The 17,261-nt window shown below is 33.4% G+C and overlaps 1 protein-coding gene across 1 annotated transcript in view; it reads left to right on the top strand.

The window, feature by feature from the left end:
• MEOX2 (mesenchyme homeobox 2) overlaps nt 1-12,571 on the top strand; it is a 65,319-nt gene extending 52,748 nt beyond the window's left edge. Inside the window, exon 3 of the mRNA XM_035020666.1 lies at nt 11,166-12,571. Within this exon, the coding sequence (XP_034876557.1) occupies nt 11,166-11,390 (225 nt within the window). The 3' untranslated portion in view covers nt 11,391-12,571. The remainder of the gene's footprint in view (nt 1-11,165) is intronic.
• Nucleotides 12,572-17,261: the final 4,690 nt, after the last annotated feature.

The following is a 17,261-nucleotide window of genomic DNA, read 5'->3' as shown; positions in this document are numbered from 1 at the left end:
TAAATAACATCCCTTGTATAGGATTTCCTGATGTAAAATATTCTAATTATAGACATGTACTTTTTTCATTTCCATTCTGCAAGATTTATCTTTCCATACTTTAAAATAACCTGAGACTTATATCCAACTCCATATTTTACAGTGTTTTCCTTAACTTTAATAGAATTTTCAATCTCCTACAATGTTTTTTCTTGACTTTGTAAAAGCTTTTCAAGACTCAAATGCAAAGGTAGAATTCATATGTGTATAATGTAAAAAGAAAAAAATAAATATTAAATAATCTATAATAATTTATGGTGGAATTGTTTCACAGAAATAACTTTCTCCTAAATGAAAATTTAATTTATAATCAGAAGTAGTCTTTAGATGTACTTTCATCTAGGAATTTTATATAATTGCCTATTAAATATGCCTATGTATAACTTATATGTTATTTGTACATACCCCTACTTTGTTTATATCATGAATCAACATACTTGCTACATTTTATTATAGACCACGTACATGTCATTATAAAGACTTACTATAAAAAAACAGATTTGCTAGGATGATTAGGTTTCCTTTAAGGAAAAAAGTAAGATTAAATCCTTAAATATCACTCAGGACCTGAATTTTCAAATCCCTACCTGAAGAACAGTTCTGCAATTTTGCAAAGAAGTCAGATTCTTAATGCTTGTGTCTCCCATAATGCAATGCCTTTACAGGTCAGGGAAGTCTATAATCCCCTTTGAACTCCATCAGGTCAAAGAAGAAGAAGAAGAAGAAAAAAAAAAGAGGCTCATTCTGCAAAGTAATTCCACATTAGCACATAGGTATTAAAGAAAATTATGTTAAATAAAAATGGAGATACTAGAACACAGTTGAGCTTCAAATATTTTTAATTACATAATGCTGTTGTGTGGAAGTTACCATTCTAGTATCTCCCAGCTTCTAACGTAGAGTTTCCATTTTACAACATATTCTTACATACCCTCCTCCATCAACAGCTAATAAGCCTCAGTTGGCAGAGCCACTTGGAATATTTTGAAGAGCCAGTCTAAAGACCCTCCTGTCCCAAGGTATTTTTACATTTGACATGCTTATTCTGGCCTTTTCATCTGTCCAGACACACTTGGAGAAAGCTGCTGCCAATTTTGTAATATCTCACAGTGGGAAGAAGAGAGAAGGCAGCTGCATGAAACTATAACAGGAGTGACAAAATGGACATTTTTATACAGCTAAAGCTGCCAAATATAGGAAGAATGGGAGAGATCCTTTCATTTCACAAGGCTAATCAAAGGTGCAATGTTGCAGATTTGTAAACTAGCAAAGATTACTGGAATAAACAGACCGAATTCATGATTCCTCTGCCAAGATAAATGGAAAATCCCACCTACTTGGATCATATTCCATTAGTGGAAATGAGAGGGATTATGCTTTGTTTGTTACTCCTAAATCATTAAATGGCTCAATGCCAAGTATTTTCAAAATAGGCATCCGTTTTTTGGATCACTATGAAGGAGAATTTTCCATGGGCCAAATAAACAGTGGTTTTGTCTTTTGCTCATCAGTTTACACAATCCCTGTCCTTTGAAAGTTTATTTCTATAAATTCATATGAATACTTCTAGTTATTTAGCTAATAAATTATTCTCCATGACCAGACATACTGTGTGTTTAAGGTAATTCAAGACTACCTCTGAAGCCAATGATGTTAGAGTATTTCCTCATTTTCTTTAGAGTAGTATTTAACAGTCACCTGAAGTCACAGTAAGATGTTTCTTTGCTTAAGTCATGGTGTGTCTGCTATTTTAAAAGATTAAACATGAGGGGTGCGTGGGTGGCTCAGTCGGTTGGGCATTGACTTTTGGTTTTGGCAAAGGTCGTGATCTCAGGGTAGTGGGTTAGAGCCCTCCTGGCCTCGGGCTCTGTGTTCAGTGGCGGAGCCTGCTTGAGATTCTCCCTCTGCCCCTCCCCCTGCTCACTCTCTCTCTCAAATAGATGAATAAAATCTTAAAAGAAATAAAAATAAAAATAAAAAAATAAAAGATTAAACATGAGTTGACCCCTACTAGAAAAATGGTGGTTAGCATAAGGTGGAGAAGTTGATGGTGGCATATGATGGAATCTTCATTTGTAATGGAAAGAGGTATTGCCTGGGTGCTGCTGTTGTTGTTGTTTGTTTTTTTTTTTAAAGAAATGCATATGGACAATGCACAATCTTGACTTTTTTTTTAAAGATTTATTTATTTTAGAGAGAGAGTGCGAGCAGGAGGAGGGGCAGAGGGAGAGGAAGAGAGAGAGAGAGAAGCAGACTCCCCACTGAGCAGGGAGCCCGACTCAGGGATCGATCCCACAACCTCGAGATCACCACCCCAGCCAAAATCAACAGTCAGCGGCTTAACCAACTGAGCCACCCAGGGGCCCTGAGACAATGTACAATCAAAAAGCAGATTCAGAACTATCTTACGTACTACAAAACAAAGGCTATGAAGTAAGAAGAGTAATGTAAGACAATCAATTATAAAGCAAGATCTATAAAGAAAAGTTCAATGATTTAACTCTCTCCTAAATCAATTTTTAGAAATATTACCTGTATAATGTAGAAGGCTGAGAAATAAGCAATTGATTGATCTCTAATAATTTACAAATATAGATATCCAAACATGAAATAATGTAGAAAAAAATCTCAGAAAAATAAGGCCCTACCCTTATTGAAACAGCCTTGAGAATATATAACAAATCAATTTTTTAAATATTAGGTGGATAGAGATAGTAATATACAGATATGTATCTATATGTATATATACATATACACACACATATATACATACACACACATATATACACATACATATATGTATGTATGTGTGTGTGTATATGTATATGTACACACATATATATACATATACACAGACATATATATGAATGTATGTGTATATATACATATAGATACATATCTGTATATTGCTATCTCTATATCTATATATATATATATACACACACACACCTATAAAATGAGCCTTTATTTTAGAAACTTTATTAAAATTTGCTCTACAGATTCTTGCTATGAGCATTCATCAAATTGATATAATGAAAGGATAAGGATAATTCTTTTTAATCTCAGAATTGCCACATTTTATTTCCCGATTTCTTCAAAAAGGAAACAAATATATTAATTGATACTTAATCAGTAAACCAACAATAACATTCTGAAACATAACGTGCATTGTATCACAGGATCACCATCTTATTTTATTTTATTTTATTTTATTTTTTTAAGATTTTATTTATTTATTTGTCAGAGAGAGAGCACAAGCGGCGGGGGGAGCAGCAGGCAGAGGGAGAAGCAGACTCCCCGCTGAGCAGGGAGTCTGATGCAGGGCTCGATTCCAGGACCCTGGGATCATGACCTGAGCCAAAGGCAGACGCTTAACCGACTGAGCCACACAGGCGCCCCTGGACAGTTTTGGTTTTTTGTTTTGTTTTGTTTTTAAATTTTTGAACTTTTTCCAGATATTTAGGTTATTGACTATTTTTTGTGGTCAGTGCATTTGAATACAATAGTAATGATTACTATTACGCTTTCTTAAAATAATCCTAGGTCTAAGGAAGGATCCCTAAATCTAGTAAATGAAATGATGAGTGTAGTGAAGGCTCATATATATTATAATAATGAAGTTAAGCTTGTCTAGAAGTAATCAGAATATTAATTTCATTAGGTTGAAACATAGGAAGTTGCCTATTACTCTGCTGTACTGATAAAAATAGTGTGTTCCTATGTTTCAACCACATACTTATATTTGATGGGTTTCACTTAATTAGATCATGACTAGAAGAGTCTGTTAGTCAAAATGGTATATACTGACTGTGATATGCTGCTAACTCTTGTTAAACATCATTCCAGAGATTAGTCAAAATGTTGAGAACAAAGGCCATCATTCTAGTTGATCTAGGGGTGTGAACAAAATAAGTACGGGTAGTGGCTCAGAATACACAAATTCTATGTATTAAAGATTTGCTAGTCAGGGATTTTTTTAACACAATAAAGGATAAAGTTTCCTAATTTAGTTTTGGTGTGTCCACACAAATTTACTGAAGTCATATGTTCATACTATGCTTAGGTAACCAGTATTTCACTTAAAATAACTAAAAGGCACACCTATTTTTTAATTGTGTAAGAAATAGCATTAGGATTAATGAATTTTCACTGTAAATTAGTATTATTGAAATAAGCCATTTGAGTTGAATTTCCTCAGGTATGACAGAAAGAGGTATTGTTGTTAGCATCCATTATGAGTGTGACATTTCTAAAAAGTCAACTAAAAGGAATCACTCCTCTGAAAATTTTGACCATCATGTGAATGACTACTTTGGTTGCATTTTTGGAAAGGAGAAATGTGCTATTATTGGCTTGTAATTATACCCATGACGTATGATTTATTATGGAGAATTTCATTTGTTGCCTCAAAAAAGTTATTTTTTTTTGAAATATATGATTTGCCTAGGGCTCCCAGTAGCTAATGTGTATTCAGTTTGTTTAAAAATATGCAAAATAGTAAATATTTTATGACTACATTGGTGAGCCTAATTCTCAAGCATTCTAAATAGGAAAAAAAAAGAGGTTTCAAAACTGAAAATTACAGAGGTGAGGAAATGATTCATTGGTCATAAACATTGTGCTAAAATAGAGGATAATCATGAAGGGCAGCCCTCCAAACAAGAATTCAGGCTTTCGTCATGGAATATGTCCTAACACCCTTCATCCTCCTAAACACACACCCTGTACCTCCCAACCCCAAGTTGCACGGCCATGGAAACAGCATAGTCAGCTGGTTGCTGCTTCCGTGCACTTCTTGAAAATAGCTAAGGGACTCCTTCTCTTAATCAGATATAAATCTATTCAGGCAGGAAGAGTATTTCTTTTCCACATTTTCCATCCTTACCTTACGGAGCATTCTTGGTTCTAATTCTTCAGTTCAACTGCGGACTTTTGCCACTGAATTACTTGGTTAAGTCTTTCTAGGGCCTGTTTACCTTGGCTTACCAGCTAGCTGCTGTGACCAAATTTAATCACAGGGCATGTGATTAAATCTGCAAATTGTACTTAATGAAATTATTCTTCGCATGTTTTCACGTGGTAAAGATGTGAATAAATATTTGTTAGATAATGTCTACAGTATTTCAAGCGCCCAGATACAAATGAAAACAGAGTATTAAATCTACAAATTCCAGATGTTTAGAAACCTCTAGATATGTCACCGAAATATTCAGTTTTCGTCCAGATGTTTGGTGTTAACGATGGTTTCTTCAAAAGACAGACATTTATGGTGTTATATAAATATGGGTCATGGCCTTATGTAGTCTAACATCCTATCAATCTGTTTGCCTCTGGTCATCTTAGGAAATTGTGTGGCAGTTGCAGATGCATGTTTCATTTGTGTTCTCCTGTGATATATTGTGAGCCCTAAAAGGACAGGTATTATGGACTTTTATATGGAAGGCTGTAATGTGAATGACTAAATAAATTAAATAAAAAGATAAAATGAATGTTTAGCAAATGGCAGCGATGATTCTCACAGGACAAAATATGATTTCTAAATTCTGAAATACGTCACTCAAACAAATTAATCACAGCAAAAATCACTTGGCTGCTTTCTTCAGTAAAAACAGTCAAGATGTGAACAAATGATTTTCTGTTTATTTAAACAGTAGTTTGATCATCCAGGAAATGTAAATACTAAGGGATAACAAGTGAGACTTCTTCATAATAAGCAAATGTTCTGAAAAGTAAGGTGTCAAACTGAGCAAAATATTCACTACCATAATACAGCAGGCTGTTAAATATTTGTTACTTTTTAATATGAATATTTTTTGAAAGCTATCTGTATGTGTAGATGTTAGGAGTCTATAAGGTTTGGTTCATATTGCTTTGATTTCATGAATAATAGTATTTTTTCATAACTCAAATTCTTGGGATAAAGAATTTATTTTTATCTGAGCTGGTAATCATACTGTGTAACAAAACAAAATGCACTTTATATGGAATCTTGCCTTAGATCCAAGCTTGAAAAAGGAAATATTTGTAAACAAAAACAAAAACCTCATTTATCTAGCACTTTCCAGAGAAATTGTATACTAGAAACTAAAATTGGCTTTAGGACCCCCTTAAAAATAATGAAAGTTCACAAAATTTATATATTATGCTCCAAGATGGACAGATTTGTTTTAATTATCTGCAAAATGTTTGATGACCCAATTTCCTGGAACCTATGGTATTGCTCTAGGTTGCTAGGACAAAAATTTCGGATGCCAATAATATCAAGAGCATGAGATTCCCAGAGGAAAGAAATAATTTGCTATAATAATTATGTGGCAGTATAGCCGTGTGGAACAGTGACCATAGGGGTAGAGTTCTTTACTATATCATGGACCATTGGGAGAATCTCTTAATGGTGGATTAGCAACGATACCAACTAGAACAACAAACAGTTTAAGGATATTCTATAAAATATGAAGCTAATCTTTATATCAAAGGCTTTCATATACAGTCAGTAAACTGTTCCTTACGTGTTTCTTTTCTTGACTCTGAATGTCTTGAGGGCAGGGACTTTGTCTTATTCATTTGTACATTCCCTCCCTCTAATCCCTCCCATTTTTGATCTAACACAGTAGCTGTTGCTAGACATTCACTAATATCAAGTATATGAATGAATAAATGGAGCTTGAAAGTCACCAAGGAAATGTGAGATTGATTTTACTCTGTCTAGTTTATAAATGCAGATTAATATATAAAATGCATGTGTAAACTTTAATTAAAATAAATATATTTATTTTTTAAAAATGAAGTGTCAGGCATTTGAATGATTATACTTTAGCTAACTTATAAACAAAACAAAAAGCTGTTTTTTTCAATTCAACCAATGAAGCTGGATTATAAAATGATACTAAATTAGACTATAGTTTATTTATAAAACCTTGGTGTTAATAATCTAGTGGAAATATTTATTTATAATCTGGGATTACGTTTATAGATTTGTTTTTAATACTGTGATGCTAGTAGAGAAACATATGCTTTTCCCTAAAATCTTTCTCATTTCAAGTCACCTCAATATTTTATAGTATATTTGAAAATAAATCTGGACACACTGACTTTTGATATTTTTCCATTTTTATATGTATCCATCATGTATTTGTTGCTGTTTTTTGTTCTGTTATTAATTTCATGGCATTCTGGTATCAAATACGTAATTTAATCTCTAAAGGAAAATAGCATATAATTACTGTATAATTATCAAATGCTTTCACATCCATATACATGTGTGTGTCTTTATTCATATATCCATACATGTACGTAGGCGTATATAGCTACCATTGAAAATTATGAAAGCCTTTTATCAGTCTGTTTAAAAAAAAAAGTGAAGTGGCAAATTTTCACATGGTCACAGAAAACAACACAAAATAGCCTCTACAACTTCTAAAATCAATACCATATTCTTACATTTTTCTCATTTAGAATTGCACATAACAGGTTTTATACTGTTATTATAGAATTACTGTACCCCTTCTCCCAGAAAAGGAAATAAGTGTAGATTTTAAAAGAAATCTATTCCTCCCATTTTCTGCTAAGATTATTTTGACTGAATATTTCAGCTCTTGGTGACAATGATGATGATGTGTTTCTTCCATCTGGAATTATCCACGGAGAAAATGTCCCTATGGAGAATCTTGAAAGGCTCATTATTCCAATATTACAAATATGAAAATTGGGGTAGAGAGAAGTATAATTTTCTCAAATTCACACAGAAACTCAGAAGTGAAGCCAGGAGTAGAGCCCAACTCATGTGGAAAAGATCTAATGCAACATGCAATGTCAAGCTTGCAAAGGTAATTAAATTGAGTAGTATAATTACCTAAATTATAGTACAGGAAATAGTGTCATATTTACGAACCTAATTATATCGAGTGGGAGAATTACATGAATGATAGTAATCATATGGATGGAGTTCACATACTTTATATGCTTTACTTCTCTATTCTAAGTACTTAAAAAGTAGGAGTTTGAAACATAACAGGAACAACAACAACAAAAGCCCAGTCTGAATCCAAACCACCCCCAGGTTTAAATTCTGGCACCCCATTTTCCCCTCTGTGTAATCCTAAACAAGTTACTTAACCTTTGAGTCTCAACTTCCTCATCTAAAAACCAGAATAATGTCAAAGGTATCTGGAGAAAATCATGACTATTAGAAATAGTTCATAAACAACACCTATAGTATAGTTGCCCAGCCTTAAATAGGTATATAATAAAAGGCAACTACTGATCGTTTCACTATTAAGTAACAGTAACACATGAACACCCATCAGCTAGTTTTTGTTGTTGTTGTTTTTAAAGTTTACTTATTTATTTTTTAGTAATCTCTACACTCAACATGGGGCTCGAACTCACAACCCTGAGATCAAGAGTCGCATGCTCCACTGACTGAGGTAGCTATGCAGCCCAATCAGCTAGTTTTTAACCAATCTTCTTTTATTACATTTTCTGAGTTTTTAATCAATCTTTTTCAACATTTTCTTATTTTTTAAATTGTCAAATGGATTAATATATATTTAGAGTAATGTATATTTATAAGAGTTCAATTATGGCCTCATAGGCCAATGAAAATCCAGAGTTGAGAAATGTCTTATTTATTTGTTTGTTTGTTTGTTTGTTTATTTTTGATGCGAACATCTGAGGAAACTGTACTACTTTTGATGGAGTATTGTGATTTGAAGACCACTAAAATAAATACATTTTTGGAAATTTAATAGATTTCTCGTCACCTTCTCTTTAGCACTGTGCATTTACAGAAACTGATACTGGTTTTTAAATGAAAATGGAGGGTATTCAAAATATTCCTGAAGTAGACTAAAACAGAACTATTTCTACCAGATATAAAGACTTATTATGAAATTTAATAATTAAGACTGTGATTTTGTCATAGAGTTAGAAAAATTGAGTGCATCAATAAAGCTGTACATACATGGAAACTTGATTTATGATGGAGTTGAAAGAGTGATCACTGGAAAAACGGTGGACTCTTTAATAAATAGTTTTGGGCAACTTGTTATACATATGGAATAAAGAAAATTTAGATCTTTTCTTTGAATTTCATGAATTATTTCATGAATTAAGCACTTCAATTTGAAATGCAAACCTCAAAACTCTTAGAAGAAGACATAGAAGAATATCTTAATGACCTTGAGAGAAAGAGGGTTCTTAATGAAGATGTAAAAGTGATAGCAATTGATAAATTTGAGTATATTAAATTTTAGGGTTTCCAATCATCAAAAGGCACTTTAAGGAAAGGAAAAAGACTATAAATTGAGAGAATATAGTAGCAGCCATATAAGTGCAAAGCATTAATTTAGCATTCAGAACATTTTCTAAAAGTCTGTAAAGAAAAAATTAAAAAGAATTCAATGCAAACAAGACATACCAGAGGCATTTCACAAAAGAAGATTTAAGCATCATTTTAAAGAAGTTTTACTTCAGGGATGCCTGGGTCGCTCAGTTGGTTAAGCGGCTGCCTTTGGCTCAGGTCATGATCCCGGGGTCCTGGGATTCAGCCCCACCTCTGGCTTCCTGCTCAGCCAGGAGCCTGCTTCTCCCTCTCCCTCTGCTGCTCCCCCTGCTTGTGCTTTCTCTCTCGAATAAATAAATAATATTTTTTTAAAAAGATATTTTACTTCATTAGTAACCAGGAAATGCAAAGTAGGAACATGGTAAGATAACATTTTTAGTCACATTGGAAAAAAATTGGTAACTCCAAATAACTCCAAATGTTGATGTAGATGTGGATCAATAACAACTCTTACACAGTGGACTGTATGTATGTATGTGGGGGGTAAATTGATGCAGCTTTGGAAAACAGTTTTTCTGTATTATCATGTTAAGTTGAATGTTCATATACTCTGCGACCCATTGATGCAATCCCTGGATATACACTCAGAGAAGTTCTATCATATTTTATCAGAACACAAATGTGAAAATGTTTATAGCAGCATCATTTATAAAAGGGGGGAAAAAAAGAATTCAAGTGCCCACAGACAGAAGAATGGATAAACTGTGGTATATTCAGACAATTGAATAGTATATGATCATAAAGAATGAATGATTAAAGTCTCTTGAATCAATATGGGTAGGTCAAGAAGACTGTAGTTAGACAGTCCATTTTGATAAGCCTAAAAGACAAGCAAAATTAAACAGTACTTTTTCAGGTTACATGTGCACAAACTGTTGTCTATGTTTGTTTGCTTGTTTTATATAAAGGTTTAGAGATGATAAGCACAAAATTCAGGCTTGTGGTAACTTTGAGTGGAGTAGACAGATCAATGCAATGTAAAAGCACCACTTAGCTTAATAAGAATAAACAATGATGAGAAATACAATGTGAAAGGAACGTAAAGTTCCTCCAAAACAAGAAGATGAAATGATGCCAATTTTATTCTGGTTCTGAAAATAAATGGTCATTTAATGCTTATTTATTTATTTTTGTTTTGTTTTATTATATATACACTTTAGTGTATTAGGCAAATTCAATTAAATTTTAGAAGGAAAACATGTCTACAAAGCTTAAGTGAAATATATATATATATTATATAGTTGGAAATATAAAGTTTCTGAGGTGAACTCACACTGAGGTGGTGTGGTCATATAAAGCTTTGTGAATGCAATGGCACAGAATGGTCCTTCAAGATGTAGCTTCCCCAACAGCTGAGGATGTTTTAAATTGGTTCAGGTATTGACAGCTAGATGTCAAGTCAAAGAACTTGAGAGGAAGAAATGTTTGACCAAGATAATTATTAAAATGTTAGCTGATCTTCATAGAAACTCTTTATAAAGCCAAGTACCTTTGAGCAACCCCAAATGACAGAGTTCTTTCCCATCTATTCTTTTTATATTGCAAGTCATAAAATATGAAATACAGTACTTTGTATGCATCTTCTGAAAGTTTAAATCACTATCATAAATATGGGATCTGGTTAAATTCAGTGCTGGTTTATTTTCATATTCACTCCTTCACAGTGTCCTTGCCTGTCTTCGAGGGGCTGTTTGTACGTTGGCGACCCAAAAGGAGGGAAAAAATGCCATTTCATTTTCTTTCTTTTTTTCTTTCTTTTATTTGTTCCTTTTCTTCGTTAAAGGTGAAAGTCTGGTTCCAGAACAGACGAATGAAATGGAAGAGAGTAAAAGGAGGACAGCAGGGAGCTGCCGCTCGAGAAAAGGAACTGGTGAATGTGAAAAAAGGAACACTTCTCCCTTCGGAGCTCTCGGGGATTGGGGCAGCCACCCTCCAGCAGACAGGGGACTCTCTAGCAAATGAAGACAGCCACGACAGTGACCACAGCTCAGAGCACGCACACTTATGATGCACAGCGAGGCTCAGCTCTCTTCTCAGGAAAGAAATGGTGTGATGGCAAGACTTACTCAAACATCGTTTACACAGAGAGAGGACTATGACAGTGATTTTTTAATATTATTAAATTCAGCCATCTCCAGTCTGTTTTTCATTTTCTGATTTATAGAGGGTTTACACTAAGTGCCACTTATGAAAGATGCTTCCTCAGTGAAGATGGAGGTGAACTTGCTTTGACTATTCCAGATATGTTGGTCGTGTGTGTGACAGTAAGCAGGTATGTTTGCTTTTGCTTGCACTGAAAATTAAATTGCTATCAAGAGCAAACTATGAGACATTTTAATTCAAGATGCCTCCAGAGTGAAGATGCAGAAGATGAACTTGCTTTGAACATTCCAGATGTACGAGGTCATGAGTATGACAGTGGGCAGGTATTTGCTTTTGCTTGCACTGACAATTAAATTGCTATCAAGAATAAACCATGAAACATTTTATCCTGAATAGCCACAGTGCCTGAAATCACTCTTAAGTGGATAAAAAATGTATTTTAACTCTGTATATATTACCCTTAAGTCATTTTCCTGTCTTCACTAAGTTTAGCGATGCATTCATATTAGCTGATGAAAACAGGCACTCACGATGACAACCAGAACCAGCTTCCTGTCTGTTTATACACTTTGTCATCCCAGAAACAATCAGCACGTGCTTACTTGTGTTCAAGTAGAGGAAAATACATTAGCGTCTGATAGGACATATTCTTGTACCACAGACAAAACAAATCTTATGTTGCATTTTCTATCAACTGCTGCTAATACATTATTATAAAACTTACCTAGCTCCTCAATTCTTCCTATCTTATAGCTTGACAAAAAATTTAGGATCATAGGCAAATCAGTTAACTTACAGAAAGAGCTTTGTTTGACAGACTTTGTCTGATTTTATTTCTTTAAAATGCTAGCTATTATATGATTTAATTAACAAGAAAAATGTTACCCCTTGATTGGTGATGGCATTAGACAAGTTGCAAAGCAAAATTGATTCCTCAAGTTGGTAGAAGATAAAATTCTGAAAGTCTTCAGATGAGATTCAGTAAAAGCATTATTTTTTTCATATATGATGTATTCATGCAGAACAACAATCTTTGTATTTTGTAAAAAAAAAAAAAGTGTTTAATAAATGATCCTTTGTAAATAATTTTGGTCTCCCTGCTGTGATTTCCTAAATTTTTACAGGTTTTAATGTAAATACTTAAAGTCCCAAATTCATCTGCACTTGTGTATATCCAGATGATCATAATAAATGAATCATCTACATTTTTTCTCTGGTTTCTGAATTTTTTAACTGTGAAAAAAAAATAAATCCTTGGGTAATCAAAGAGCATCTAAGAACACATATGTATTAAACCATTTTCCTGATTTGAAGAATATGCCAAGTAGATTTTTGTTTATGTTTTATGAAATTGAAAATAAAAGGAGAAAAAGTAATACTATTTGCCACGATGAGGTAAAGGGAACAGTTACACATTTTGAAACTTCCATATAATAGATATGAATCCATTGATTGTTCCTAAGTTAAAACATCCAGAGTTTTTGATGTGAAAATAAGCTAAATAGGCTAATCCAAATTCTTAGTCCTAATGGAAATTACCAATGTAAGAAGTTAAGGATTATACTAATGTATTTTGTTTCATGCATGGTTGCACATGCATTAGAGATCTAAGTCCTACTGATAACTTTATAACACTTTTTCATTTGTTCCATATTGTAACCTAAAATGTTTAGAAATACCCAGAAGCTCCCTCTCCCCCCTAAGTAATCCAAAATAGAAACAGAGAAAACTAATCAGTAAAAATTTCCAAAACCTCATTATTTAATTTCAATTGCTTTAGAATGGTGAGATTGACCAAAAAAAAAAAAAAAAAAAAAAAAAAAGATTTGAATGATCTCAATTTACTTAGTCTAGCATGATAGAGTATTCAATAAATTTTAAAAATTAGATTGTTTATATCACTTTTTTCCTTTGTGTAATAAATTTTATCACAGCAGTTAGCAACATTTCTAAATTAACTTTGGGGGTGAAGACCATTTACACTGACACCTTCCAGGCAAAAAACAAACACTCTTCTATCAATCACTTGAATGAATACAAAGTATATTTGTACTGATGACATCTACTTGGGTGGACTGACTTTCTTTATTGTAAGATTTAAATTCAAAACATCTTGACAAATTGGAGAAGTGGGAAGATATAAATCGAATTGAGTTCAATAGGGACAAAGTGGAGGATAATTCATTGCGGCAGGAAAATAATTTCCAGAAATAAGAGGAAAAGACTGCTTAGGAGTAGCTAAAGAGAGAGCTAAGGGTTGTGGCCAAAGAGAAAGAGATAAGAATTACAATTTTGTATGATAAATGAAGTAGGAAAAAGTGATTCTGAATAGATATGACAGGAAATGTGAGGCATTTGTATTGTGGACTTTATTAGAGAATTGTGAGCTCTTCTAAAATGATGTAATGAAATTTGACTCCAGAGACCATGAAGAATCACTAGGCAGGAAGGACCACTGGCTGACCAAAAGGGGGCATCATTTTATTCATAATAGATTAAAATGATCACCATATTAAATGCTGGAACATGTTAGCACAATGATAACACATCGACAAGTAAACAAGCAGGCTAGATTAATTTTAATTAGAACTTGCTATCTTTCTGGAGTATTTTTATATTCTTCCATCTAAAAAGTGGCACACAGGTTTGCTAGATAATAACTTAACATCATTCTAGAATTAAAATCCTCTGAGGAAATTTAAGATATTCTTACGTGCTATCAAGTTTAATTTACTCCAGATATGGCAAAATCTGAAAGAATTCTACTTGTTTTTATTCTACACTAGGACCCTGGCTTGCCATGGTATCTTTTCACATAATGCCCTTTTCATGTATTTCTGTCTCAGACTTGTAGCTCTGTGGAAATTTGTAATATCATGAAAGTACCTTTCTCTGAAAATAGTATGGAGTCATGGTGAGAGCGATTTTTCCAGCAGGATTCAGAAGGATGAACACTACGAAGTTTTTCCAAAAGCTGATCCACATATTTTAACTCATTATTAACACGACCCCAATTACCCCTTATTTCCCGTATTTACCTAGGGTTGTCAGCATATGTTTTCCCTTTCAGAGACCTAAGACCTAAGTCCCAGCCCCCTCCTTTTTTTTAAAAGAACTACATGCACTCAAAATAACACCAACACAGTTTTAATACACTCTTGAATGATTACATAAAATAAATGTAGTAATGACTCATAAAATTCAGTAACAGCTTTTCTTAGGATAATGGGATGAGATTAAAGGGCAGATAGAAAAAGTAAATTATAAGAATAAATATTTTACGTTTTTAATACTACTTGTTTCCAATCCTTTTTAAAAATTACTAGCTACTGGTTTCCAATAACCTTTTTAAAAATTACTAGCATAATTATAATGGCAAATGCTAATTTTCTTCTTAGGAAAGTTGAGAAGAAACTATGGAACTAAAATAAAAACAGTAGCAAGACAGTAGAGTATCAGGTTAGTGACTAGAAATATTTATTATAATATGTTTTCACCTTAATTTCTAAATATACTTAGGCTGATGATTTTTAAGAATAAGTCACTTATAAGTCACTTATGCCATGACTTATTTTCTAATAAATTTCTAATAAAGTGTCATTAAGAAAATTCAGTTAATATTTAAGGTCAGTGGTAGGTAGTTTACAATGCTATCAAGCATGAATACTTAATTGGTGTAGTTCTTTGAACCATTTGGGGGATACTGTAATTATATTTTCTTGGCAGCTCCTTTTGTTTTATTTTTTCAGTAAAATGCAATCTATAAATAAAAATAAATTCATAGCTATTTAGAACTTAACATTTAGTTTGATATTCAAAACATTCCAAGTCATATATGCATATTAGGAATGTGCAGCATTGATTTGCAAGAACAAAGTGTTATAAGAGTATTTATAAAAGTTTTATAAAAGTGGGGTTTCTCATTATGTTTCCCTATTTCCTACCTAAAGCTGAGGAGAATATTGAAGAACAGCCGTTCTCATGGATACCTCAACATTTCTGCTTTCAGTTCTTGCAAAATAATGCTAGAGGTAGTAGACAAAGGAATAAAATGACTCCAGAAAAAAGATCTGCAAACCTATAAATACGTATTTCAGGATTTAAATATGGTTTTTCTTTAGGTAATTCTCTATTATATATTTTTATAGTATTCTCATCTTAACATTTAAAATGGTTAAATATTTTAAGGGTACAGTTTTTCTTTTATAGCTTATTTTTCTCCTCAATAGCTTTTATTCAAATCCAGTTTCAAACCACAGAAAAGAAAACAATCAAGAAAAATTTTGATTGTATCACAATGTATCCAACTAGCTCAGTAAATTCCCATTAAAATATTGTTTACTATTGTTAAAGATGGTTTCCAGGGGCACTAGGGTGGCTCAGTCAGTTAAGCTTCCAACTCTTGATTTCCGCTCAGGTCATGGTCTTAGGGTCCTGAAATTGAGCCCCATATCTGGCTCCCTGCTCAGCAGGAAGTCTTGAGATTCTCTCTCTCCCTCCAGCCCTCCCCCCTCTCTTGTGTGTGCACACCCTCTCTCTCTCTCTCTCAAATAAATAAATAATAAATAAATAAATAAATAAATAATAAAATCTTCTTAAAAGATACGATTTCCAGCAAAAACTTCCAAAAAGAATGAATTTGCAAGTACAAATTATTATCATACCCACTTCATATAAGGAGAGATACAGTGATTTGAGTAAATAGTAATATCAGGTTTGGGCTGTACTTCATATTTCTGTCCCTCATGAGCAAATGAACTGCTGTAAACAGATTTAAATGAAAAAGGAATCACGTGGCTTAGGAATAATTACACTCTCCTAAAATTATTTAAACATAGATTGTGTTTTTTCATATGTGTGATATTGATAGTTGAAAACATTAAATATTATTTCGTTTTTTATGTTTAGTACAAATGTTAATTTTGAAAATACATCACTACTTGACCAGTTCGATGAAATGTCGCACCTACATTATGTATTTAAAATCAAACTACTAATGCTGGTAAATTATTTGCATGGCTTTCACTTTCTTGAGGGCACGGTTTAATTTTCTTTGGATTTGCCAACATTGTATTGTACGTTGATATTCTGATATTACAGAATTAGTACAGTAGGCCCCCCTTACGCGGTTTTGCTTTCCGCAGTTTCCAGGACATCCCGGCTGCTTCGGGTCTGGAAGCAGATGATCCTCCTTCTGACGAATCATCAGAAGGTCAATAGTAGCCTAACTTTACCTCAGAGTGCTTACGTCACTCACCCCGCTTGTCTCCTTACGTAGGCGTCTTACCATCTCCCGACGTGGCAAGAAGGGTAAGTACACTCTAGCAAGATGTTTTGAGAGACGCTACATTCACATAACTTTTATTACAGTATACTGTTAAAATTCCTCTATTTTATTATTACTTACTGTTAATCGCTTGTCGGGCCTAACTGACAAGGTTGAAATTTACCACAGTTGCGTATGCATAGGGAGAAACATAGTATATGTGTAGGGTTTGATAGGGCAGTTTCAGACATTTACTGGGTGTCTTGGAATGCAGCCCCTGTGGCTAAAGGGAGACGTCTGTAAATAAAAGAACTTATTCAAAGTAATTTTACCTTAAATTTCCTTTCTTTCTTTCTTTTTAAGATTTTATTTATTTATTTGACAGAGAGAGACACAGCGAGAGAGGGAACACAAGCAAGGGAAGTGGGAGAGGGAGAAGCAGGCTTCCCGCGGAGCAGGGAGCCCGACGCGGGACTCGATCCCGGGACTCCAGGATCATGACCTGAGCTG

Source organism: Mirounga leonina, unplaced genomic scaffold (assembly GCF_011800145.1).
Source record: "Mirounga leonina isolate KUSES-001 unplaced genomic scaffold, KU_Mleo_1.0 Mir_174, whole genome shotgun sequence".
Taxonomy (NCBI): Eukaryota; Metazoa; Chordata; class Mammalia; order Carnivora; family Phocidae; genus Mirounga; species Mirounga leonina.
Note: the sequence above shows the minus strand (reverse complement) of the source record. Positions and strands in the feature narration are given on the sequence as shown.